We start from the raw sequence: 26,277 nt of genomic DNA, 5'->3' as shown, positions 1-26,277 counted from the left end.
GCTCGATCCCCAGTAGGGGGTGTGCAGGAGGCAGCCGATGTATGATTCTCTCTCATCATGGATGTTTCTCTCTCTCTCTCTCTCACCCTCTTCTTCCCTCTCTCTCTCCCTCTCCTTTTCTCTCTCTGACATCAATAAAAATGTATTCTTAAAAATAAAAGAAGAACTTAGAAACTAGAGCCAGCCATCTTGGCCCATTGGTTGAGCGTCCACCTATGAACAAGAAGGTCACGGTTCGATTCCTGGTGTTGTAGGCTCGATCCCCAGTAGGGGGCGTGCAGGAGGCTGCCGATCCATGATTCTCTCTCATCATGGATATTTCTCTCTCTATCTCTCTCTCTCTCTCTCTTCCTCTCCCTACCTCTCTGAAATCAATAAAAATATAGTCTTAAAAAAAAAAAAAGCTTGGGAATGAGATAAACATTGAGCACCCACAACCCCCCCACCACCACCAATGATGGACGGCATTACAACCCATGGACGTTTCATCATCGGGAACGGTGGATACATTTATTGGCTCTCACATCCATTCCTTGCATAGTTGACAGGACCAAGGTCGGGGGTCATCGATGGCCTGCCGTCAATCACTCCGCGGCCTCTCCGGACGAGTCCTCGCCCTCCTTGTCACAAAAGCAGAAGGGAAACACCCTGCAACAGTTCATCAGCCACACCACCTGCCGATTCACTTCCTTCCGCAGATGGGCCTCCACCGGGGTGATGGTCTTCCTGTGTTCCTTCAGGGCCTCGGCCACCGTGCGGATGACCAGGTCGTAGAGCGGCTCCGTGTCCTCGGTCAGCGGGCTGGACTCCGAGGGGTCCCGGGAGAGGTCGAACAGCAGGGGAGGGTCGTGGTAGGTGACGTTGTCCCCGACGCATTGGCAAAAGGTGGTCTCGTAGCAGGCCTGAGCGCCCGGCGGCTGGAAGACGGGCGTCACGTAGTGAACCTTCCACACGGCGGCGCCTGGAGTGGGGAAGGGGACAACGTCAGAGCCACCCGGCCCGTGGGCCCGCCGACGCGGCCGACTCCTGCCTTGGTGGGCATTCTCTGCTCTTCCTCGTTGCCCAGACGTTACCTTAAATACCGGCCAATCTTCAGAGCATCAGGACATCAGAAAACCTTAGGATAATATCCCTGGTCTCAACATGGATGTTTCTTCCTTTATTGTGTTTTTTTTTTAATTGAATATAGAGAGGTGACATCTATCCTATCTAATAAAAGAGTAATATGCAAATTGACCGTCACTCCAAGACACAAGATGGCTGCCCCCATGTGGTCAAAGATGGCTGCCCCATGTGGACACAAGATGGCCGGCAGGGGAGGGCAGTTGTGGGCGATCAGGCTGGCAGGGGAGGGCAGTTAGGGGAGACCAGGCCTGCAGGGGAGGGCAGTTGGTGGGGACCAGGCCTGCAGTGGCGGGCAGCTGGGGGGGAGGGGTACCAGGCCTGCAGGGGAGGGCAGTTGGTGGGGACCAGGCCTGCAGGGGAGGGCAGTTGGGGGGGGACCAGGCCTCCAGGGAGGGCAGTTGTGGGGGACCAGATCTGCAGGGGAGGGCAATTGGGAGGGACCAGGCCTGCAGGGGAGGGCAGTTTGGGGTGACCAGGCCTGCAGGGGAGGGCAGTTGGGGGAGACCAGGCCTGCAGGGGAGGGCAGTTGTGGGGGGACAAGACCTACAGGGGAGGGCAGTTGGGGGAGACCAGGCCTGCAGGGGAGGGCAGTTGGGGGGGACCAGGCCAGCAGGGGAGGGCAGTTAGGGCCAATCGGGCTGGCAGAGGAGCAGTTAGGCATCAATCAGGCTGGCAGGGGAGTGGTTAGGGGGTGATCAGGCTGGCAGGCAGAAGCGGTTAGGGGCAATCAGGAAGGCAGGCAGGTGAGCAGTTGGGAGCCAGCAGTCCTGGATTGTGAGAGAGATGTCCCAGATTGGAGAGGGTGCAAGCTGGGCTGAGGGACACACACACACACACACACACACACACACACACACCCGCCACTGTGCATGAATTTCGTGCACTGGGCCTCTAGTATATATAGATAAAAACCTAATATGCTAAGTGTCCCTATGACCATTCAACCGTTCGACCAGTCGCTATGACGTGCACTGACCATCAGGGGTCAGACACTCCTATCAGTAGGTTAGCTTGCTGCTGGGGTTCGGCCGATCGGGGACTGGGTGAGATGGGCTAGACATGGTCCCCTCCCTGGCCGCGAAAATATTTCTTCTAATTAATTTCCTTTCAATGTGCACGAACCCGTGCACCGGGCCTCTAGTTGGTTAATCAAATGATTAGGTTTCACGTGTACAATTCTATAAAATGTCGTGTGTATATTGGATTGTGTGTTCACCACCCCAACTCAAGTCTCCTTCCATCAGCATTTATGCCTCCTCGTCCTTCGTCTACCTCCCTCCACGCCTCTTCCGCCTGCCAATCCCATTCCTTTGCTTAGTCCCGTGGTCAGCAAACTGTGGCTCATGAGCCACAGGCGGCTCTTTGGCCCCTTGAGTGTGGCTCTTCCACAAAACACCACGGCCTGGGCGAGTCTGTGTTGAAGACGTGGCGTTCAAAGACGTTTACGTTTAAAAAATGTGGCTCTCCAAAGAAATGTCAATCGTTGTCCTGTTGATGTTTGGCTCTGTGGACTCATGAGTTTGCCGACCACTGGCTTAGTCCCTTCACCCGTCTCTCCCAGCCCCCAACCCTCTCTTCTCTGACAGCTGTCAGTCTGTTCTCTGTATCTGAGAGTCTGTCTCCACTTAGCCAAGATTGGGAAGCAGCCCAGGTGCCCATCAGTAGATGAGTTGATTTTAAAAATCTGTGGTGCATTGACACCATGGAATACTACGCAGCTGTGAAAAAGAAGGATCTCTTACCCTTTGAGACAGCAATGGAGGGACATGGAGAGTGTGATGCTGAGTGAAATAAGCCAGTCAGAGAAAGACAAGTATCATAGGATCTGAATTATATGTGGAATCTAATGAACAACATAAACTAACAAAGAAAGAGTTTCTTGACCTAGCTGGTGGGGCTCAGTGGATAGAGCATCAGCCGGCGGACGGAAGGGTCCTGGGTTTGACTCCGGTCAAGGTCACATGCCCCGGTTGGAGGCTTGATCCCCAGTAGGGTGCGTTCAAGAGGCAGTCGATCCATGATTCTCTCTCATCATTGATGTTTCTATCTCTCTCTCCCTCTCCCTTCTTACATGAAATCGATAAAAAATTATATTTTAAAAAGTTACCAAAAAAAGAGCATTTTTCAAAATTGCTATTTCTTAAAGTTATCTCGCTGTCTTTCTTTTTTTAAAAAATGTATTTTATTGGTTTTTTACAGAGAGGAAGGGAGAGGGATAGAGAGTTAGAAACATCGATGAGAGAGAAACATCCATCAGCTGCCTCCTGCACGCCCCCTACTGGGGATGTGCCCGCAACCAAGGTACATGCCCTTGACCGGGAATCGAACCCGGGACCTTTCAGTCCACAGGCCCTCTCTCTATCCACTGAGCCAAACCGGTTTTGCCTCTCTCTATCTTTCTGAAGGAGAGCAATTCTTAGAAACTTCCCAGAGAAGGTATTTTCAGGGCTGACGCCAGACTCAAAGGACGGGGCCAGGGGATAAGAATGAGGACGTCACACAGACTAAAGGGCATCTGTAGGGTGCCCGGGGGGGGGGGGGGTACTCACTGTCCTTCGGGTGCCATCGGGCGGCGTGGAGGAACCTACTGCAGTAGTGAAACAGAAACTCGTGCTCTGAACGCTGGACCTCGCCTTGAAGCAATGGCATGAGGTTTCGGCCGTCAATCACCCTGCAGACACACAGGAAGACGGTCAGGCAAAGGGCATTGGGTCTTGAGGCTGTTGGAAGGATGGCTGGGTGCATCCCATGACCTTCTGTGACCTTCCATGACCTTCCGTGGGCCCAGAGAACGGTGTGCTGAGTAGGTAGGAACAACCATTGCCCCGAAATCAACCAACGACCCATGAATGTCTCAGAGAATATTTTTTATGACGCTGACTGGCTTAGTAACTTAAAAATTACATTATCACTAACACTATTTTCTTTATTTTATTTTATATTTTGACTAGAGGCCCGGTGCATGAAATTCGTGCACGGGGGCAGGGGGGTGTATGTCCCTCAGCCCAGCCTACACCCTCTCCCATCTGGGGCCCCTCGGGGGATGTCCGACTGCCGGTTTAGGCCCAATCACCCACTGGGATCGGGCCTAAACGGGCAGTCAGACATCCCTCTCACAATCCAGGACTGCTGGCTCCCAACCGCTCGCCTGCCTGCCTTCCTGATTGCCCCTAACCGCTTCTGCCTGCCAGCCTGATCACCCCCTAACCACTCCAATGCCAGCCTGATTGATGTCTAACTGCCCTCCCCTGCCAGCCTGATCGCCCCTAACTGCCCTCCCCTGCAGGCTTGATCGCCTCCAACTGCCCTCCCCTGCTGGCCATCTTGTGGTGGCCATCTTGTGTCCACATGGGGGCAGGATCTTTGACCACATGGGGGCATCCATATTGTGTGTTGGAGTGATGGTCAATCTGCATATTACTCTTTTATTAGATAGGATTGATTTCAGAAAGGAAGGGAGACAGGGAGAGAGAGAGAAACATCAATGATGAGATAGAATCATGGATCGGCTGCCTCCTGCACGCCCCCTACTGGGGATTAAGCCTACAACCAAGGCATGTGTCCTTGATTGGAATTGAACCTGGGACCCCTCACTCCGAAGGCCGATGCTCTATCCACTGAGCCAAACCAGCCAGGGCTTAATGGATCTTTAAGTCAAATTGATAAATACTGTTGTAAGTAGGGAGCTCTATTCAGTTATTTTAGACGAATTCTCCATAAATTCTATGACTGGCTGAAACCGATGTTGAAAAAATTGAAGAGGTCTCCTTTTGATTCTAATGAGCTAGGGAACTTACTTTCCTTCAAAAGTAGATTATCTTTATTACATAAAGAAAAAAACATTAGCCCGGCTGGCGTGGCTCAGTGGTTGAGCATTGACCTGTAAACCAGGAGGTCATGGTTCGATTCCCAGTCAAGGGCACATGCCTGGGTTGTGGGTTCGATCCCCAGTAGGGGGCGTGCAGGAGGCAGCCGATCCATGATTCTCTCTTATCATTGACATTTCTATCTGTCTCTTCCTCTGCCTTCCTCTCTGAAATCAATAAAAATATATTTTAGAAAAGAAAGGTACATGAGCATAACTCTGTGGGCTTATTATTGGCTAGAACTGATGTTAAAACAATATATAGAGGTCTCTTTTTTATTCTAATGAGCTTGGGATTCTATTTTTTTTCCAAAGTAGATCATCTTTATTTCATAAAGAAAGAAACATTAACATCACTCTTTGGGCTTCGAAGGGTGAAGTGAAAATCAGTTGAATCTATTGAATTCCCTTTTAGAGCTGTTACCAATGAGGAACCAGAAAATCACATTCAAACCTACCTGGGTCAACAGCGGCGAGAGAGAGGAACAAGGCAATATAACGCCATTTATACTAATAAAAGGGTAATATGCTAATTAGACCAGCCATCTTCCGGACATCCTTCCGGACAAAGCCAGGGTGGCAGGGGCTAAGGCAGAGGCAGTTAAGGGTGATCAGGCTGGGAGGGGAGGGCCATTAGGGGGCGATCAGGTGGGCAGGGGGGCAGTTAGGGGGTGATCAGGCCTGCAGTGGGGGCAGTTAGGTGGCAATCAGGCTGGCAGGGAGGGCAGTTAGGGGGCGATCAGGCTGGCAGGGGAGAGCAGTTAGGGGGCAATCAGGTGGGCAGGGGGGCAGTTAGGGGGTAATCAGGCCTGCAGGGGGGGCAGTTAGGGGGTGATCAGGCTGGCAGGGGGTAGTGGGGGGTGATCAGGCCTTCAGGGGAGGGCAGTTAGGGGCGATCAGGCCTGCAGCGGAGGACAGTTAGGGGCGATCAGGCCAACATGGGGGGCAGTTAAGGGGTGATCAGGTCAGCAGGGGCGGGGCAGTTAGGGGGCAATCAGGCTTGTGGGGGACGGTTAAGAAGCGATCAGGCCGGCAAGGGGGCAGTGAGGGAGTGATCAGGCCAGCAGGGGAGGACAGTTAGGGATGAGCAGGCCAGCAGGGGAGGGCAGTTAGGAGACAATCATGTGGGCAGGGGGGGCAGTTAGGGGGTGATCAGGCTTGCAGGGGGGCAGTTAGGGGGTGATCAGGCCGGCAATGGGGGGAGTTAGGGGGAGATCAGGCTGGCAGGGGAGAGCAGGTGGGGGATGATCAGGCCAGCAGGGGAGGGCAGTTAGGGGTGATCAGGTGGGCATCAGGCCAACAGGCAGAGGTGGTTAGGGGCGATCAGGAAGGCAGGCAGTCGAGCGGTTAGAAGCCTGCAGTCCTGGATTACGAGAGGTATTGGGCCTAAATCAGCAGGCAGACATCCCCTGAGGGGTCCCGAATTGGAGAGGGTGCAGGCCGGGCTGAGGGACACACCCCCACCCTCCTCCCGTGCTCAAATTTTGTGAACTGGGCCTCTAGTTTAAAATATTTGTGATAGAGTTCAAAATATCCATCGAAGCTGTGACCTTCAACCCAGCCTCCTGCACCTGGGACACCAGACCGTAGGGAATCATTCTTCCTCTTACGTGGATGAATGAGTTTGATGGGCCACATTCCCATCTCCAAGCCTTCCTGTCTCCATCTTCCTCCCAAATAAAAACTACAAAGTGACTGAGATGGGCCACAGAACAGTAACACGGATGCCTGGTGTATGAGTAACGGTCAGTAGACATAGCCCTAGACCCGTGGCCGGCAAACCGCGGCTCGGGAGCCCCATGCGGCTCTCTGGCCCCTGGAGTGTGGCTCTTCCACAAAACACCACGGCCTGGGCGAGTCTATGTTGAAGAAGTGGCGTTAGAAGAAGTTTAAGTTTAAAAAATGTGGCTCTCCAAAGAAATTTCAGTCTTTGTCCTGTTGATGTTTGGCTCTGTGGACTGATGAGTTTGCCGACCACTGCCCTAGACAGCGGGGGAAATTACCTGGGTACCACGGAGAAAGTGTACCCATTAGAATAGAATCTATCTCCTTGGACCTGAATCTTCTCAAGACAAAGGTACAAAGAAGCTCCGTTAAGAGATTATATGACGTCACCTGTCCTGAGGGACAATGCCTCCCGTCAAAGCTGCTACCGTTGGTAAGATATCCATCAAGCTCGTAGGTTCATCGATGACTACTCCGGCTGGTAATTTTCCGGGCCATCGGAAGAGGCCGGGCACGCGGATCCCGCCTTCCCAACCGGCCGTGCCTTTCCCTCCTACGGGGCAAAGCAGTGAAGTTGCAGTTAAAATAATTATTGTACTAAGAGTATTTAAAGATGGAATTCACCCTCAGTAAAGTCCGTCTCTGCTCAGCGGCCACCATGTGCAGACACCTGATGGGGTCAGCAATACACGCCCACGGAACTCTATGTTCTTGGGCTGCTCATAGGTTCTTGCTCAACGGCACTTTATCGAGGAAGACTTTGTTTAAAAGAGCAGACCCCTCCCAGAATTCTTTTTTTTTTAAATATATATTTTGTTGATTTTTTTACAGAGAGGAAGGGAGAGGGATAGAGAGTGAGAAACATTAATGAGAGAGAAACATTGATCAGCTGCCTCCTGCACGACCCCTACTGGGGATGTGCCCGCAACCAAGGTACATGCCCTTGACTGGGAATCGAACCCGGGACCCTCCAGTCCACAGGCTGACGCTCTATCCACTGAGTCAAACTGGTTAGGACCCAGAATTCTTTCTGCTCTATTTTTCTGTAGTATTTACTACCTTCTAACATATGGGATACTTTGCATATTCTTTTTACAAATATATATTTGTGCCCGAACGAGTTTGGCTCAGTGGATAGAGTGTCGGCCGGCAGACTGAAAAGTCCCGGGTTCGATTCCAGTCAAGGGCATGTACATTGGTTGCGGGCACATCCCCAGTAGGTGGTGTGCAGGAGGCAGCTGATCGATGTTTCTAACTCTCTCTCCCTCTCCCTTCCTCTCTGTAAAAAAATCAATGAAACATATTATTTAAAAAATAAAAATATATATTTGTATTGATTTCAGAGAGGAAGGGAGAAGGAGAGAGAGACAGAAACATCCATGATGAGAGAGATTCATAGATTGGCTGCCTCCTGCATGCCCCCTACTGGGGATCGAGCCCAAAATCGAGCATATGCTCTGATTGGGAATTGAACCATGACCTCCTGGTTCACGGGTTGATGCTCAACCACTGAGCCACACCAGCTGGGCCATATTATTCTTTTTTGTATTTTTCCTGGCATGCCTCTTTCCAGAAAATTGTCTCCGTTTTGTTCCATGTTGAGTCCAGCCAGTTGAAAATTGAACTGAATGGAAAAGTAAGAGTAAATGATAATTTACTGTCCAAACTTGGGAATTCATGGACAAAGGAAGCAACAGGTGACCGATGGACACCAGGAGGACCAGCATACACTAGAATTTTCTTGACCCAACGAGGAGGCATGGCCATCCTACCATGTGAATTTCATGGGTGGATGGGAAGAAGAGAGATTTTGTGGGTGGATGGGACGAAAAGAGATTATGATTTCATGGGTGGATGGGAAGAAAAGAGATTCCATGGACAGTAACCTCACAGGGTTATCTACACTAATAAAAGAGACATATGCAAATTGACTGTACCTCCGCGACACCCACAAGCCAATCAGGAGTGTGTATGCAAATTAACCCAACAAAGATGGTGGGCTCATTTGCATACACAGGCACCAGCAAAGACTGAAGACTGAAGATGACTGAAGACGACTGAAGAGGCCTGGCTTCTCCGCTGCGGCCGGAGCGAAGGCCTGGGTCCCGGGTGCCGGAGAAAAACCAGTGCCAGCAGCCAGGGGAAGGAAGGCCTATTGCACGAATCTCCGTGCAACGGGCCTCTAGTCTGATCATTTTCATAACTAGGCTGGCTGGTGAGGGTGGATTGTCCTATAACTTCACACCCAGGCCTCTAACTTCTTTAGTGACAGGTTTGAAGCCAGCTCTGTCCATTGTCCTTGAGCAGCGAGCGTAACACATCTCTGAAAAGCCAGAGGTAATACCCCTTGACAACGGGTATTCTACCTGGAGAGAATACATAATCCTGTTGATGATCCTATAATCCAATCCCCTCCCCCTTGCTCTGTCAAACCTGCCTTTCATTCCTTCCTTAACTTCAAATGCCTAAAAGAAGCTGGATTTGAGACCTCGCTCCCCAACACATGTCGCCCGTTTGGCTCAAATGAACTCTTATGAATAGTCTGTACAGGTTAGAACGTCTCTGATGTCAACACAAGTTTTGCATAAGCAAAACTATAAAATGTTTCTTAGGATGTATTCCCTTCCTACGCTCACCGTTTGATTGCACAACTGCTAAGCTGCAGACACTCACACTTTTTGGCGAGCGTGACACAAAGATTTTATCTCATTCGTACAGGAGTCATTTCCTACTGGATACAAGACTATAAAACCCAGATTTGCATGAACACTAATACACGTGTCTCTACAAAGTGCTGTAGAGTCTCCTTCAGATCATAGGTTCAAATGTACTGAACAGGTTGCAGGGAAACTCCTTAGAACATCAGTATACACGTTACTAGACCAGGTCAATGTGGTGTCTGACGGATATGTTCTCATGGATGACATGTTCCACCAGGACATGGAATCGGTATTGTGACTTTCATTCTAAAACCCGAGCCTGGTCAGTGTGGCTCATTGGTTGACTGTCAACCTATGAAACAGGAGGTCACAGTTCAATTCCAGGTCAGAACCTATGCCCAGGTTGTGGGCTCCATCCCCAGTAGGGGACGTGCAAGAGGCAGCCAATCAATGATTCTCATCACTGATGTTTCTGTCTCTCTCCCTCTCCCTTCCTCTCTGAAATCAATAAAAAATATATATTTTTAAAAACCACACACAACAAACCTGAGAAAAGCTTGGTCATATCTCTGGAACAGGGCACCCAAAGCTTTCTTAACGTCCAAGGAGACTTCTAGGTGCCCTCTCTGTAGACCACATTTCTTCTTATTCTAATTCCATCTTGTGGATGGAATCAATGATTAGATATCCCACTCATTGAATGCCTCCCTTAAGTCATCCGCTTATGTGAACTCTCTTTCACGCATAGGACTATCAGGGAGGCCCATGTCTAGAGTATTGTCTAGAAATGTTAGCAATTTAAGGTCAGTATCCTTGGATTTGAGACCTACATTCCATTTTTGACCAAGCGTCCAATAAACAATCAACTCGTTGAGTGTTTCATGCGTCATTCATCTTGTCTTTCGTGCCACGGATTTTTTTATTACAATGAGCAAGAGAGACCCCTAGTCACAAGGACACCCCAGGTACGATCTTGCCTGCTCACCTTTGAATATCCCGTTATATCCACCCAGTTGGACGTGGCCCAGCCTGGCCTCCAAATGTCCTCCGTGGTCTGCCGTGAAGTAGACAAGCGTGTGATTCCTCAGCCCCAAATCATCAATGGCAGCAAGGAGCTTGCCTGAAAGAAACAATAAAAAAAGGACCTATTAAATACATGAAATTATAAGCTTTGGGCAACTGTGTTAGTCCCAGTGCATGCACATTCCTTTGGGAGTCATTGCAAAAGTTTCTCATCTACAAAGCTCCAAATATTACATTCCAAGAATCATGTAAGCAACCAGTTGGTTGAGCACTGACCTATGAATCATGAGGTTACAATTTGATTCCAGGTCAGGGCACATGCCTAGGTAGCAGGCTTCATCCCCAATAGTGGGTGAGCAGGAGGCAGCCGATCCATGATTCTCTCTCATCGTTGATGTTGCTATCTCCCTCTTCCTTCTTCTCTAAAAATCAATAAAATACATTTTATTGATTTTTTACAGAGAGGAAGGGAGAGAGATAGAGAGTTAGAAACATCAATGAGAGAGAAACATCCATCAGCTGCCTCCTGCACACACCCCACCGGGGATGTGCCTGCAACCAAGGTACATGCCCTTGACCGGAATCAAACCTGGGACCCTTCAGTCCGCAGGCCCACGCTCTATCCACTGAGCCAAACCGGCTTCGGCAATAAAGTATATATTTTTTAAAAAGAATCCTATGTGAGCCCACTCTTTCCTCAAATCGCCATCAGCATCCCATGTTGAAGAGGTGATTATGGTCAAGTCAGTGTGAACGTGGACTTCTTCCCATGCTCATGCTGATGTGTCTACGTTCCATCCTGCCACTTACCCACGTAGAAGTCCATCTCCTCCACGTTGTCGCCGTATAAGCCGTGCTTGCTGGTGCCGATGAAATCGTCTGTGGTGGGGAGAGGCGCGTGGACGTGAAGGAAGGAGTAAAAGAGGAGGAAAGGTCCTTCGCGGTGCCTGAGAAGACATCGATCCCATCGCTCGTGAGTTCTCAGCCTCTGGGAGTGGGAACCACCTTGTTCTCTGACACACAGACCCAGTGTGTGTGTGTGTGTGTGTGTGTGTGTGTGTGTGTGTGTGTGTGTGTGTCATGACCCATGAGAGGGGACACACACAAAAGGCAGCCCCTTTGAGAGACGCTCCTGGTTGGGATGGATTCCAGGATTCTCCAGCCTCCAGCCTCGGCCCCTAATTTTGGGGTGATGCCACCTCTCAGGTGACAGGACGTGGGTAGGTCATACTGCTCTCAGAGGTCACACAGGGTTATTACTCAAGTCCAGATCTGCTTGGAGCACTTTCCCAGGGCTCGCCAGATCTCAGACTAGACTCACTCCCCAAGACACACACACACACACACACACACACACACACACACACACGAGACGGAGTTATGGCAGTGGTTCCTTCGAAATGTCAGCGCTTTCACAACCCAAGAGCAAGCATGGACAGATAGATCTTGGCAATCTGTCCACACACTGTTGATTCCCACATGAGGACACAGGGAGCGAGGTTGACCCCCTTCAAGGCCTGACAGTTGGTCTGCAGGAAAGATAGGTGCTCAGCTAAACTAGGGCAGCATGCAGCACCATCCCAATCTTGGGAAATGTTGGCTCTTTCTGGAGAGATATCAACGCGTGAAGACTGGGTGAAAAATAAACTAGAAAGAAAGGAAAAAGGAGTGTGGCCATGGTTGTCTGGGTTGAAGGGAGTCCCTCCAAAATGGTCCACATAGAAACTCAGAATGTGATCTTATTTGGAATATAGGGTCTTGGGAGGTAGAATTCCTTAAGAAGAGTTTGTACTAGGGTAGGGTGGGCTCAGAGTTAATGGATGTCCTCATAGGAAGAGGGCTGTGAGGAGCTACACAGACACACTGAGGGGAGAGGAGGACTTGTGAAGACGGAGGGAGAAGTAGGAGCGATGTGGCCACTAGCCAAGGAGCACCAAGGATTTTTGGCAAACACCACAAGCCAGAAGAGGCAGGAGTGTTAGGGTCAGGGTCAGGGTTAGGGTTAGGGTTAGGGTTAGGGTTAGAGTTAGGGTTAGGGTTAGGGCTAGGGTTAGGGTTAGGGTTAGGGTTAGGGCTAGGGTCAGGGTTAGAGTTAGAGTTAGGGTTAGGGTTAGGGTTAGGGCTAGGGTTAGGGCTAGGGTTAGGGTTAGGGCTAGGGTTAGGGCTAGGGTTAGAGTTAGGGTTAGGGTTAGGGTTAGGGCTAGGGTTAGGGTTAGGGCTAGGATCAGGGTTAGGGTTAGAGTTAGGGTTAGGGTTAGGGCTAGGGTTAGGGTCAGGGTCAGGGTCAGGGTTAGGGTCAGGATTTTGGCTAGGGTTATAATTAAGGTTAGGGCTTGCATTAAGGTTAATGTTAGTGTTAGTGTTAGGGTTAGGGTTAGGGTTAGGGTTAGGGTTAGGGTTAGGATTAGTGTTTGGGTTAGGCTTATAGTAATGGTTAGGGTTAGAGTTAGGTTTAGGGTCAGGATTGGGGTTAGAGTTGGGGTTAGTTTTAAGTTTATGGTTAGGGTTATAGTTAGGGCTAGAGTTGGGGTTATGGTTAGGGTTAGGGTTAGGGTTAGGATAAGGGTTTGGGTTAGGGTTATAGTAATGGTTACGGGTAGAGTTAGGATCAGGGTCAGGATTGGGGCTAGAGTTGGGGTTAGTGTTAAGGTTACGGTTAAGGTTAGAGTTAGGGTTAGAGTTGGGGTTAGGGTTAGGGTTAGGGTTATGGTTAGGGTTAGGGTTAGGGTTAGAGATGGAGTTAGGGTTAGGTTTAAGGTTAGGATTACAGCTGTAGTTAGGGTTAGAGTTAGGATTAGGGTCAGGATTGGGGTTAGAGTTGGGTTTAGGGTTAGGGTTTGGGTTAGTGTTAGGGTTAGGGTTAGGATTAGCGTTGGCCCCTACGCACTCAGAAATCACCAGGGAGCCGAAACCGGTTTGGCTCAGTGGATAGAGCATCGGCCTGCGGACTCAAGGGTCCCAGGTTCGATTCCGGTCAAGGGCATGTACCTTGGTTGCGGGCACATCCCCAGTAGGGGGTGTGCAAGAGGCAGCTGATCGATGTTTCTCTCTCATCGATGTTTCTAACTCTCTATCCCTCTCTCTTCCTCTCTGTAAAAAATTCAATAGAATATATTTAAAAAAAGAAAAAAAAAGAAATCACCATGGAGCTAAATTGAAATCCTGCTGTGCTCAGCACACTATGCTCTGTCTCAGAAGTCTCAGCCTAGAGTCCCGCTCACAGACACTGTCATTTGAGACTTCTGGCCTCCAGCATGAGGGAGAAATAGTCCATTCCTGCTGGATTAAATCGCCCCTTGTGGAGTACATTTTTCGGGCATTCCTAGGAAAGGAATATACATTCTGATGAGGAATGAGGTCACACATGTTTCCATGTGACATATCTACAGGGTCAGCTAAGGTGCTTTCAGTCAATCCTTCTCAAACTTGGGTAGGACACCAGGCAATAAGGGAGTTTGCTCAACGTGAAACCAGCCACAGAGCTGCATCTACAAGGCAAATAAGGTCCTACTTCTCCCACACTCTCCATGGGTATCATCTCCACCTGGGCTATGGGGTAAAGACGATGCTAATGATCAGATTTCTCCAGGTCCTTGAATAAACAAAAGTGGTAAATATACTCAATGGAAGACGGAAATCTTACCATTAGTGACAGCATGGATGGACTGAGAGGGTATTGCGCTAAGTGACTTAAGTCAGACGGAGAAAGACAAACACCACGTGATTTCACTTAGATGTGGAATTAAAAAAGTAAAATAAAATAGAAAAAGCCCTATCTGGTTTGGCTCAGTGGACTGAAGAGTCCCAGTTTTGATTCCTGGTCAGGGCACATGTCCGGGTTGTGAGCTCCATCCCCAGTGTGGGGCATGCAGGAGGCAGCCGATCCGTGATTCTCTCTCATCATGGATGTCTCTCTCTCTCTCTCCCTCTCCCTTCCTCTCTGAAATCCATAAAAAATATATTAAAAAATAAAAAAGAAAGACATAGATATTTGAGACAAAACAAATCCTTTATCTCCTTAATCAAGGCTACGTAACAATCAAAGACGCCAACTTTTCCTCTGATCATTCCTGGCATATCGCTTGTCAAGAACAAATTGCTCACAGGTGCTTGAAAACACCTTTTTTTCCTTATGCTTTAACTACTTCCTGCAATGCCTTCCTTCAGCTTGCTGTTACTGATTTTTGAAGATTTAAGCAAGATATAGTTTCCTCAAGAACGCCTTCCCCGGTATCTTGGAAAGTCCCTACAGTAGAGACGGGTACCGCCCTAGACTTAAAGGTAGTAGCCTATTTCTCATCACATGCTCAAACAGATATCCAACCCTAAATGTGTGGTACGTGATCTGTGAAGTCCAGATTTCAGGGTAGCATCTGATAAAGTAAAGATAAAGCCCCAATCAATGCGGAAAGAGCCAATGAAAATACGTTTTCAACGCCTTTAACTCAAAGAAAAGGTGTGTCTTCCTTGGAAAATTTTCTAGTTACTGTTGCCTAGATGCATGATAATGACCCAAATACATTTTTTATACATCACCTACTCCATGATAAGCCCTCGGATTTAAATTTCTTCAGTAGCTGATCCCCCCACCCCTCAAGGAAGCAATGTGATGGCCAACTTTTTCTACGGTCTAGTCCCAGCAAATATATTTCTCATTGGGCATGAATATACGGAAGATCTATGCATTGCAGGTAAATTAGTCAAACTTCAGAGTCGGTGCTGAGTGACAAAAGCCAGTCTGAGAAAAACAAGTACCGTAGGATCTCACTTATAGGTGGAATCTCATGAACAAAACAGAGTGGAGACAAACTCTGGGATATAGGGAACAGGCGGACAGCTGTGTGAGCGGAGGGGTTTGGTGGTTGGGTGAGAAGGGTGAAGGGATTAAGAAATGGAAAAAAAGGGGGAAGAATCAGGGATAGAGACAACAGTAGGGTGATTCCCAGAGAAAAGGAGGGATGGAGGGAGGTAGAACGTAAAGTGGAATAAATGGTGAGGGAAGGAGACTTGACTTGGGGTGGTAAACACACAATACTATATACCAGGGGTCCTCAAACTTTTTAAACAGGGGGCCAGTTCACTGTCCCTCAGACCGTTGGAGGGCTGGACTATAGTTTTAAAAAACTATGAACAAATTCCTATGCACACTGCACATATCTTATTTTGAAGTAAAAAAAAAAAACAAAATGGCAGAAACACCTGCATGTGGCCCGCGGGCCATAGTTTGAGGACGCCTGCTATATACAGATAATGTCTTGTAGAATTGTATCCCAAAAACTTGTGTGATTTTATTAAGCAACTAGAGGCCCGGTGCATGAAATTCGTGCACAGAAGGGGGAGGGGTCCCTTAGCCCAGCCTGCACCCTCTCCAATCCAGGACCCCTTGGGGGATGTCTGACTGCTGGTTTAGGCCCGACCCCCCTCTCTCAATCCGGAACTGCAGGCTCCTAACCGCTCACCTGCTGGCTTGGTTGCCCCCAACGGCCCTCCCCTGCTGGCCTGATCTCATCCCCAACAGCCCTACCTGCTGGCCTGATCTCACCCCAAACTGCCCTACCCTGCTGGCCTGGTTGCCCCCAACTGCCCTCCCCTGCCGACCTGATTTCGTCCCCAACTTCCATTCCCTGCTGGCCTGATCTCTCCCCCAGTGGCCCTCCCCTGCTGGCCTGGTTGCCTCTAACTTCCCTCCCCTGCCGGCCTGATCTCACCCCCAACAGCCCTCCCCTGCTGGCCTGATCTTGCCCCCAACAGCCCTCCCCTGCCAGCCTGATAGCCCTTAATGGCCCCTGCCTCGGTCTTCCACCACCATGGCTTTGTCTGGAAGGAAGTCGGATGTCCGGAAGATGGCCGGTCGACCCAGTCTAATGAGCATATTTACCCTTTTATTAGTATAGATAGATTATATAGGATAGGATTGCTTAAATGGGGGAGGGGGAAGCCTTTTTCATCAGGAGGAGATGCTCTTGGCAGACAAAAATACATAATCCCTATATCTGGACTGATAGCCAGGCATATGCACTATACTGCCAAACCGGTCATTAAAAAATTGAACTGCTTTCTTACACCTTACACCAAACAGCTGTTGCCCTTAAAACCCCTCCCCAGGCCCCCACCTTAGGTTCTGCCTTACCAGTTCACCCAGATTTGTTTCTGATTGGTCAGTTTCTATGCCAGTCAGTGTCAAAAGCTCCTCCTCCTAGGCAGCCATTGGCTCCTCGCACTTCACCCAGATTAGGTTCTGACTGGTTGGTGTCTATGCCAGTCAACATCCAGAGCTCCACCTCCTAGACAGCCATTGGCTCCTCGCACTTCACCCAGATTTGGTTCTGATTGGTCGGTTTCTATGCCAGTCAGTGTCTCCAGACCTATCAACAGGTCTGATCACAGAGACGGGGCTGATCAGCAGACCCAGAGGAGGCCAGAGAGGAAGAGAGGCGTGACTGCTGGCCAGGCCAAGAGCGAAAGAGAGAGGCAAGTGCTGATCAACAGCTGCCACGGAGGCTACGGATCAGACCCTGCTTCTCTCTCCCCAGGCCTCTCTCCGGGCCTGATCTGCAGCCCCCTCGGCAGTCAGTGCCAGGTCAACACGGAAACCCAGCACTGACTTCCAGTTGGTTGAGCCTCCGGTCATTGTGGATGTTACGGACCCTGGGTTTTTAGATATTAGGATACTCATTCTCTTATCCTTTCATTAATTTAAAAAATAAATCATGTTTACCTTTCTAAAAATGAAATCGCCTCCTTCACCATGATGGACCCAGCTCTTTCCGCCTTCATGGGCTGCTCGGTAATTTCTTGCTCTCGCATGAGGAGGCAATCCCAGTACAGGGTCGACTGGTAACTGTTTAACCAGAAGTGGGCCAGGAGAAGGATGAAAAGAACCAGGAAGAGGATGAGGGCCCAGGGAACGCAGAGCATGCGACTCAGTTTCCCCAGCGTGAGAGTGAGCGCAGCCACGGCGACCAGCTGCACACAGATCCAGATTCTGCTGCTGATGGCTAATTCCGCGTCGCGGGAAGGATCGGGCCAGCACGTGTCAAACAGACTGTATGGCATGCCGTAGAAGTAATCAAACCCATAATGATACGGGTGGTGGCAGTGGTCATTCCGGGAGTTGCAGTTTAAGCCCTGGTGCCATTTCCCTGAAATTAGACACACACACAGATAACGCATAACGCGCTCACAAACGACAAAGACCATGTGATCTTTTTTTTTTTTCATTTGAAACAATAAGCCAGTGCCCAAAAATGGAGTAGCACATATTTTTCTTTTCCTTAAACATCGAAGTTCAGCATAGACTCACTTCTGGCTCTTCTGTAGTTGGCAGGTATTTGTCTGAAAAATCTGGTTTCTCATTCACAGAGAGGACGAGAAATAGCCACAAATATAAGTGCACGATAAAACCAAGGTAGAGGATAGATGATGGACAGGTAGGTAGGTAGGTACGTAGATAAATATTAGATAGTGAGAAAGATATGATAGAAAGTAGATGGGTGAGTGGGTGGATGAATGAATGGATATATAGATAGAGAGGTGATAGATGATAGATTAGATAGATACATAGATGATAGAAATAGAGATGGATGACAGATAGATGAGTGGTAGATAGATGGATGTATTTGTGGATGGATAGATTGATGGATAGATGGGCATATCAATAAACAAATAGATAAAGAAATAGATAGATGTTAATTATAGCCACAAAGATAGATAAATAATAGTGACAACATAGAGATAGCAGGTAAATAGAAATATCGATGATGAGTGGATGGGTAGATAGATAGATGATAGATATAGATAGATAGATGATGATGATAGATAGATAGATAGATAGATAGATAGATAGATAGATAGATAGATGATAGATAGATATGATGGATAAATAAATGGATGGATGAATTGTGTGTGTGGGGGGGTAAATAGAGAGACAGGCAGACTGACAGAAAGTGGTGGATGGATGACTGAGTGGAAGGATTGATGTTAGATAGATAGATGATAGATAGATAGATAAATAGATAAATAGATAGATCTAAGTTATAGCCACAAAGATTGATAAATGATAGAAGATAGATGATATGTGATGGATAGATACATAGATGATGGATGGACAGATAAGTGATATAGATAGATAGATGATAGATAGATAGATAGATAGATAGATAGATAGATAGATAGATAGATGATAGATAGATAGATAGATAGATAGATGATAGATAGATAGATAGATAGATGATAGATAGATATAGATAGATATGATGAAAGGATGAATGGATTAATGTATTGGGTAAGTGGGTGAGTAGATAGATGATGATGATGATGATGATAGATAGATAGATAGATAGATAGATAGATAGATAGATAGATAGATAGAGATAGATAGATAAATAGATAGATGACAGATAGATAATAGATAGATCTAAGTTATACCACAAAGATTGATAAATGATAGAAGATAGATGATATGTGATGGGTAGATACATAGATGATGGATGGACAGATAAATGATAGATAGATAGATAGATAGATAGATAGATAGATAGATAGATATAGATAAATAGATAGATAGATAGATGATAGATAGATAGATAGATAGATGATAGATAGATAGATAGATAGATAGATAGATAGATAGATAGATAGATGATAGATAGATGATAGATAGATAGATATAAATGATGGAGTATGTACTGAGCATAGAGGGATAGATGAATGGATAGCTGGCTGATTGGAAATCCAAAGATCTCCCATTAGAGTTCATTGACCTAAGAGATTGATTCAGAGAAACTTGACACACCTTGAATGGTAACCAAAAGATCCATGTGGGTCCTACTGGCATTTGGAGGAAGAGAATATGATAATGTGTCATGGTGCAATAGGACCACATCAAGAATGCATGAACTGACAACGGTGAGGGCCTGAGTGGGCAGGTAGCTGACAGGCAATCCTCCTGGCATAGGTTCTCTCTGCTCTAAAAGGACTCTAAAATGGTCTCCTTTTATCCATGTCCAATTGGGCACAAAAATGGGAGGGACTTAAAAGCGCCTGTCACTCTTGGGGCCAATGAAACCCAGTCCCCTCAACTAGGGACGGTAGGGTTGACTCCAAAAAGGGCCATCAATTCATTGATTTCCTGTCACCTTTGGCCATGAGGATAAGGGAACCCACATGGTCCATTTCAAGGCTATAATGAGGCGGATGAGAGAACAGGTGAGGCGCAGGGATGGTGAGCGATGTGATTTTGTTGAGCGACCCTGGTTTTGGCTCATCCCATGTGACACTCCGTGTTGCAAAGAGTCAAGTTCCTAGTCTCTGACATGAAGGGGATGGACTATTCTTGGACGTCCCTTCCGCCCGTGAATATCAATGTCTTAGTCCGTGTGGGAGGCTGTGTCCCCGTAATGAAACGAGCCCAAGACCATGGCCACTGCCACCAAGGAGCACCTTGGTTTTCTCCTGTGGATTAACCTTCATGAGCAGCAGGAGTGGAGAGAGTGAGGCCCTGAGACAGAGGGACGAACTGGGTAGGGCCACGTGGAAATTTTCCGAGCCACGTACCACCCAGTCCTGGTCTTGCTTTAGGGTCCAGATAGGTCAACAGAACCGGACCTTGACCTTCCATAAAACGCTAATGATGCGAACACTACTTGTGTGTGTTCTTGGGAGGACTCGATACATGTCTTAAAGGATGCCTGGTGGGTGGGATGCTGGATTTCGGAGCCTTCAAAGAATACTGGAGAGGAGAAACAGAGAGAGAGAGAGAGAGAGAGAGAGAGAGAGAGAGAGAGAGAGAGAGAGAGAGAGAACCATCCTAAATCTTTATCGTAGAGTGTCTTGACCTGTGCAAAGATGAAGTACACACAGGGGTTGATCCGGGAACATGTGGTATGAACATCGGGAAAGACCTGGGGGTTAGGTGGGAAGGGTTCTTGTGTCATGCCTGAGTTATGTCTGCAAAGGATGGGTTTGTATCATTTAGGAAACTCTCTCTCTCTCTCTCTCTCTCTCTCTCTCTCTCTCTCGTGTGTGTAGGGAGAGAGAGAGAGAGAGAGAGAGAGAGAGAGAGAGAGAGAGAGAGCTTTGTTCATTGCAGGTCTCAGGTGAGCCCAGTGCAAGGGTGACAGAGAGTTCTGGAGGAGGCAGAGAGCCATGGCTGCTTACCGATCATCGCCGTGCTGTATCCCTGCTCCTTGACCAAGGCCGCGAATGTGGTTTCGTTCTGGGGGAGTCCAACAGGGGCCCCGAGGGAGAGGACGACACGGTCGTTCCCATTGGAAACCATTCCTACAGGTGACGGAAAAACACCACACAGGTGCACACCATGAGTAGGTAGGTGCTCGTCACGGGAAGAGGGAGAGAGTCCTGCCTGGAGGGTTGAGCGCTTGGAAGGTGGACAGGGGATGAACCCGGAAGAGGTATCAAGGTGTGGGGGAGGAAATTAGGTTCTCCAAAGACAAAGCTCACCCTGGTCCATAATGCAAAGCCCCTTTAAACCCTTGTGCACCCCCCACACACACACCCATGACACCATCAGATACGCCCCAACCCACTGTCCCCCACTTCCACAGACAATGGCGGATGGAACATCTAACCTGCACCTGCCTCAACTGGGGCATCTATGCCTCAGAAAAGGAGTCGAAAAAAATGAAATCATGCTGGGCTGGTGTGGCTCAGTGGTTGAGTGTGGACCCATGAACCAGGAGGTCCTGGTTTGATTCCAGGTAAGGGCAGATGCCCGGGTTATCAGCTTGATCCCCAGTAGAAGGCATGCAAGAGGCAGCTGATCCATGATTCTCTCTCATCGTTGATGTTTCTATCTCTGTCCCCTCTCCTCTCTCTCTAAAAATCAACTAACTAACTGCTCCCCTGCCAGCCCGATTGCCCCTAACTGCCCTCACCTGCAGGCCTGGTCAGCGCTAACTGCCCTCCCCTGCAGGCCTGGTCCCCTCAACTGCCCTCCCCTACGGGCCTGATCACCCACAACTGCCCTCCCTCACCGGACAGCTTGTGGTGGCCATCTTGTGCGAGGGCGTTGCAGTCAATTTGCATATTGCCTCTTTATTAAGGAGGGAGGATGTCACCCTTTGAAGGTGAAGACATCTCTTGCAAGGCCACCCACAGTGATGTGGGTCACTCAGGAGCAAAGGGATTAAGGTGTTGACATCGGGAGCTGCCCACACCAAGACAGGTGTGCGACTGCACCTTGCCACGTGTCACAGCGGTCCAGCCACGTGGCCCGTGCCCTCTGATTCCACCACGACAGCAGAGAGGGGCCGAGGGGCCCCGTCCACACACCTGATCGGATGGGGTACCTGCCCGTGAGGAAAGCGGCCCGGCTTGGGGTGCACATGGAGGCCGCGGAGATGTGCTGGGTGAGCTTCACACCGTCTCTGGCTAAGCTGTCGATGTTGGGGGTCCTGGAAAGAGAGATGGAGGGGACGCTGAAGAATTGGGATGGGAGACGACAGAGAGAGAGAGGGGGGGAGGGAATGGTGGGGAGGGAGAGACAGAGAGAGAGAGAGACATAGAGAGAGGGTGGGGAGGTAATGGTGGGGAGGGAGAGACAGAGAGAGAGAGAGAGAGAGAGGGCGGGAGGGAATGGTGGGAAGGAAGAGGCAGAGACAGAGACAGAGAGAGAGAGAGAGAGAGAGAGAGAGAGAGAGGGCAGGGAGGGAATGGTGGGGAAGGAGAGACAGATACAGAGACAGAGAGAGAAAGGGTGGGGGAGGCAATGACAGAGGGAGAGACAGACATGAAGACAGAGAGAGAGAGACCAAGAGAGACAGAGAGAAAGATAGAGGGACACACGAAGAGAGAGAGACGGAGAGAGGAAAGAAAAGGAGGGAAGGAGAGAGATTGAGAGGCATAGACAGGGAGGCAAACACAGACAGGGAGACAGAAAGAGGCAGGCGCGCACACACACACACACACACACACACACACACATGCATGCACACGCACGCACACGCAGATCTGAAGGTAAAAAAAATCTCTGTTTCCCATCATTCCCGGAGCTCAGAAGGGAAGAAAAGGTCACTTTGCACGCAAAGCCCATTCTCCTTTTGTCTGGAAGCCGTTGGTTTGTGCAGGACTGGTGTCATTTTGTTCTGCCAATTACACATATATACAATTTGATATCTATTATATCATTTATATTGTATATAACACTAGAGGCCCGGTGCACGAATTTGTGCATGGGTGGGGTCCCTCGGCCTGGCTGGCGATCAGGGTGGCCGGCCGGGGGGAGGTTGTCTGTGGGAGCGCACTGACCACCAGGGGGCAGCTCCTGCATTGAGCGTCTGCCCCCTGGTGGTCAGTGTGCTCATAGCGACCGGTCAAATGGTTGTTCGGTCATTCGGTCATTCGGTAGTTCGGTTGCTTAGGCTTTTATATATATAGATAATATGTTATATTGTCTTATATTGTCTATATATATGTAAGTGTCTTTATCTTAGAGACCATATATATATATATATATATTTTATATATACATATATTTGTGTGTATAGATATATATATATTTGGCTTAGAGACCTTAGCAATCTCTCTCTCTCTCTCTCTCTCTCTCTCTCTCTCTCTCTCTCTCTCTCTCTCTCCATATATATATATAATCTGATTGCCCCCTAACTGACTGCTCCCCCCTGCTGGCCTCATTGCCCCCTAACTGCTCCCCCCTGACAGCCTGATCACTCCTAATTGCTCCCCTGCCAGCCTGATCACCCCAACTGCCCTCTTCTGATGGCCTGATCGCCCCTACCTGCCCTCCCCTGCTGGCCTCATTGCCCCCTAATTGCCCGCCCCTGCCAGCCTGATCACCCCTACCTGCCCTCCCCTGCTGGCCTGATTGCCCCTAATTGCCCTCCCCCGCCAGCCTGATCGCCCCTAACTGCCCTCCCCTGCAGGCCTGATCGCCCCTAACTGCCCTCCCCTGCAGGCCTGATCGCCCCTAACTGCTCCCCTCTTCTGACCTCATTGCCCCTAACCACCTCTGCCTCGGCCCCTGCCACCATGGCTTTGTCCGGAAGGACGTCTGGACGATGTCCGGAAGGTGTCCAGTCTAATTAGCATATTACCCTTTTATTAGTGTAGATGTCACCCCATCATTTAAAAAAAAATACATATAAAAATCACCACTCATTTCAATCCTCTACATGACAGAAGGCCCCCTACGTGAGAGGTAGCTAGTGAGTGCTTTGCATGGGGGAACTCACAGGTCCATTACTATTCAGTCAACAGATAACAAGATTAAGACACCAGGGGTTAGGCAACTTATTGGAGGTTGCACAACCGTGAGTGCAGAATCAAGACTCAAGTGCACGTACATTTAATATGACCTCGTTCTCCAAAAGGAAGCCAACATGCCCTCACCAGTTTGGCTCAGTGGATAGAGCGTCGGCCTGTGGACTGAAGGGTCCTGGGTTCGATTCCGGTCAAGGGCATGTGCCTTGGATGCGGGCACATCCCCAGTAGGGGACGTTCAGGAGGCAGCTGATCGATGTTTCTCTCTCATCGATGTTTCTCACTCTCCCTCCCTCTCCTTTCCTCTCTGTAAAAAAATCAATAAAATATATATATTTTTTAAAAAAAGGAAGCCAACAAAATAACGTTGCTGTTGCGGGGAGAAGCGGTCATGAGCTGCATCCACCCTCCGAGCCTCCAGGACACACCTGATGGTATCGTTTCCATAGCAGCCCAGGTCTCCGATCCCATAATCGTCTGCCATGATCAGGACGATGTTAGGCTTGTCCTCGGTCGCCCTTTGCGGCTGGCCCACGGTGAAGAGTAACCACATCCAACACAGGGACGCCCAGCGCCTCCTGCAAAACAAGCACGGGTGGCCCTGGAGACACCCTGTCCTGGATGGTGTCAGGGTCCATGTTCCACACCGACGTCCTCTTCTCTGAAGGCAGCAGGGGGGGTTGGACGCCAGGCACATGTCCCCCAAACACAAACAGGGCCCACGGGTTTCTCTCTCCGAGTCCATGTCGGTCATCGCTATTGAATGGTACCCGCCCTCCTCAATGCCCAGCTCTCCTGGGTTCTCAACACCCTCAAGCTCATTGCTGTTCCAGGAGGTGGAATCCGAAAACATTCATTTACCCAGAGAGAAAGCATGTATTTGCTCCTTGGGTGAGAGGCGCTAAGACGTAGGCGGTGATGTGGGTGGTTATGTGGCTGACTTGTGGTCATGATTTCTGACAGGTGGTTACGGTGATATTGCGAAGACTTACGCAATTATGCTCCTGGCTAATTTGTTGACTTATCATTGTAATTACATTGCTAAGACATATCAGGTCATTTCCTGGTTGTGTTGCTGAGTCCTTTCACATGAAAGTGTAATTGTGTGTGAGCTATACCAGCTTGGTTGAAATAAATAAAAAATAAAATAAAAAACCAACAACATTTGGCAGAAAACCAGAAACACAAATAAAAAGGCACCCCAAAATAAAGGAAAAGGAGGGCGTGGAAGAAAACTGAATCCTGGAATCTGGACACGGATTTAGTCCGCTTCCTAAGTTTGCTCAGTCCCAACTCAAGTCCTGATTTCTCAAAGAAATATGTAATACTAGAGGCCCGCTGCACGAATTCATGCACCAGTGGGGTTCTGAGGCCTGGCCTGCGGGATCGGGCCGAAACCGGCTCTCCGACATCCGCCGAGGGGTCCCGGATTGCGAGAGGGCGCAGGCCAGGCCGAGGGACCCCACCGGTGCACGATCGGGGCCGGGGAGGGACGTGGGAGGTTGGCCAGCCGGGGAGGGACCACGGGAGGGCTCCACGGCGTGTCCGGCCCGTCTCGCTCAGTCCCGATCGGCCGGACCCCAGCAGGAAGCTAAACTACAGGTTGGAGCGTCTTCCCCCTGGTGGTCAGTACACGTTATCTCGAGCGGTTGAGCGGCCTTAGCATATCATTAGCATATTACGCTCTGAATGGTTTAATGGAGACCGGATACTTAGCATAGTAGGCTTTTATTATATAGGATTTCTCTTCCTAGTGGGTCTCTACCAGGTATCAGGTAATGGATATTGGACAATGGAACCATTCGTTCAATTTCTCTGTTGTCTTTATTCATGGAGTAAAATCGTTGTTAAATATTGACTCTGGGAAGGAGGGTAGAAAGATTCCCTGACCCCATCTGCTCCCAGACTCTTTATAAATCCTCTGGTACCACTATTGACTCGAGACTGAAACTCTGCCTTCCACAAACTTTTCTCCCGAAACTGCTAACTTCTTGAAGACGAGAAGTCTACGGCCAGGGCGTTGTCTATGGACAAACCATAATAATTACAGAAATGCTTTCATCTTCACCAAAATGATTGAGTTGCTTTTCTCAATCCCTGTTTTTACAACATCTCAAAATAATACAGACCCTTGCCAGGTAGCTCAGGTGGTCAGAGCACCATCCTGATATGTGAGTTCGATCCCTGGTCAGGGCACACACAAGAATCACCCAATGAGTGCACGAATAAGTGGAACCACAAATTCCTCTCTCTCTCTCTCTCTCTCTCTCTCTCTCTCTTTCTCTCTCTCTCTCTCTCTCTCTCTCTCTCTCTCTCTCTCTTTCTCTCTCTCTCTCTCTCTCTCTCTCTCTCTCTCTCTCTCTCTCTATATATATATATATATATATATATATAATAAAATAAGTGTGTTGGAAATTGGCCATTTACATTTGTTTCTACTGTCTACATCTCTCCTACTTTTTTTTCATTATGGACTTACTGAACCCAGAAGATAAATGTAGACATTTGACAGCTCACCACATAATGGATGCATAATAGTGCACGCCTCAAGCTATTGAGCTGAGTTCACAAAAGCCACAAAATTACCCATCAGCATCCATTTGTTTGCACGGTGGCTTGTTCCTTCCCTTACCTGAGCGTCAT

At 48.9% G+C, this 26,277-nt stretch overlaps 1 protein-coding gene across 1 annotated transcript; it reads right to left on the bottom strand.

The window, feature by feature from the left end:
* Nucleotides 1-584: 584 nt before the first annotated feature.
* On the bottom strand, nucleotides 585-26,277 carry ARSF (arylsulfatase F; the record flags this gene model as incomplete). The annotated part of the gene is made up of 10 exons (XM_079766151.1): nucleotides 585-961; nucleotides 3,675-3,796; nucleotides 7,106-7,268; nucleotides 10,361-10,495; nucleotides 11,209-11,345; nucleotides 17,117-17,540; nucleotides 20,557-20,679; nucleotides 21,691-21,812; nucleotides 24,063-24,212; nucleotides 26,267-26,277. The coding sequence occupies 10 exons, from the start codon at nucleotides 26,275-26,277 to the stop codon at nucleotides 585-587; spliced, it is 1,764 nt and encodes a 587-aa protein (XP_079622277.1).

This window comes from Cnephaeus nilssonii, assembly GCF_951640355.1.
Source record: "Cnephaeus nilssonii genome assembly, chromosome: Y".
Taxonomy (NCBI): domain Eukaryota; kingdom Metazoa; phylum Chordata; class Mammalia; order Chiroptera; family Vespertilionidae; genus Cnephaeus; species Cnephaeus nilssonii.
Note: the sequence above shows the minus strand (reverse complement) of the source record. Positions and strands in the feature narration are given on the sequence as shown.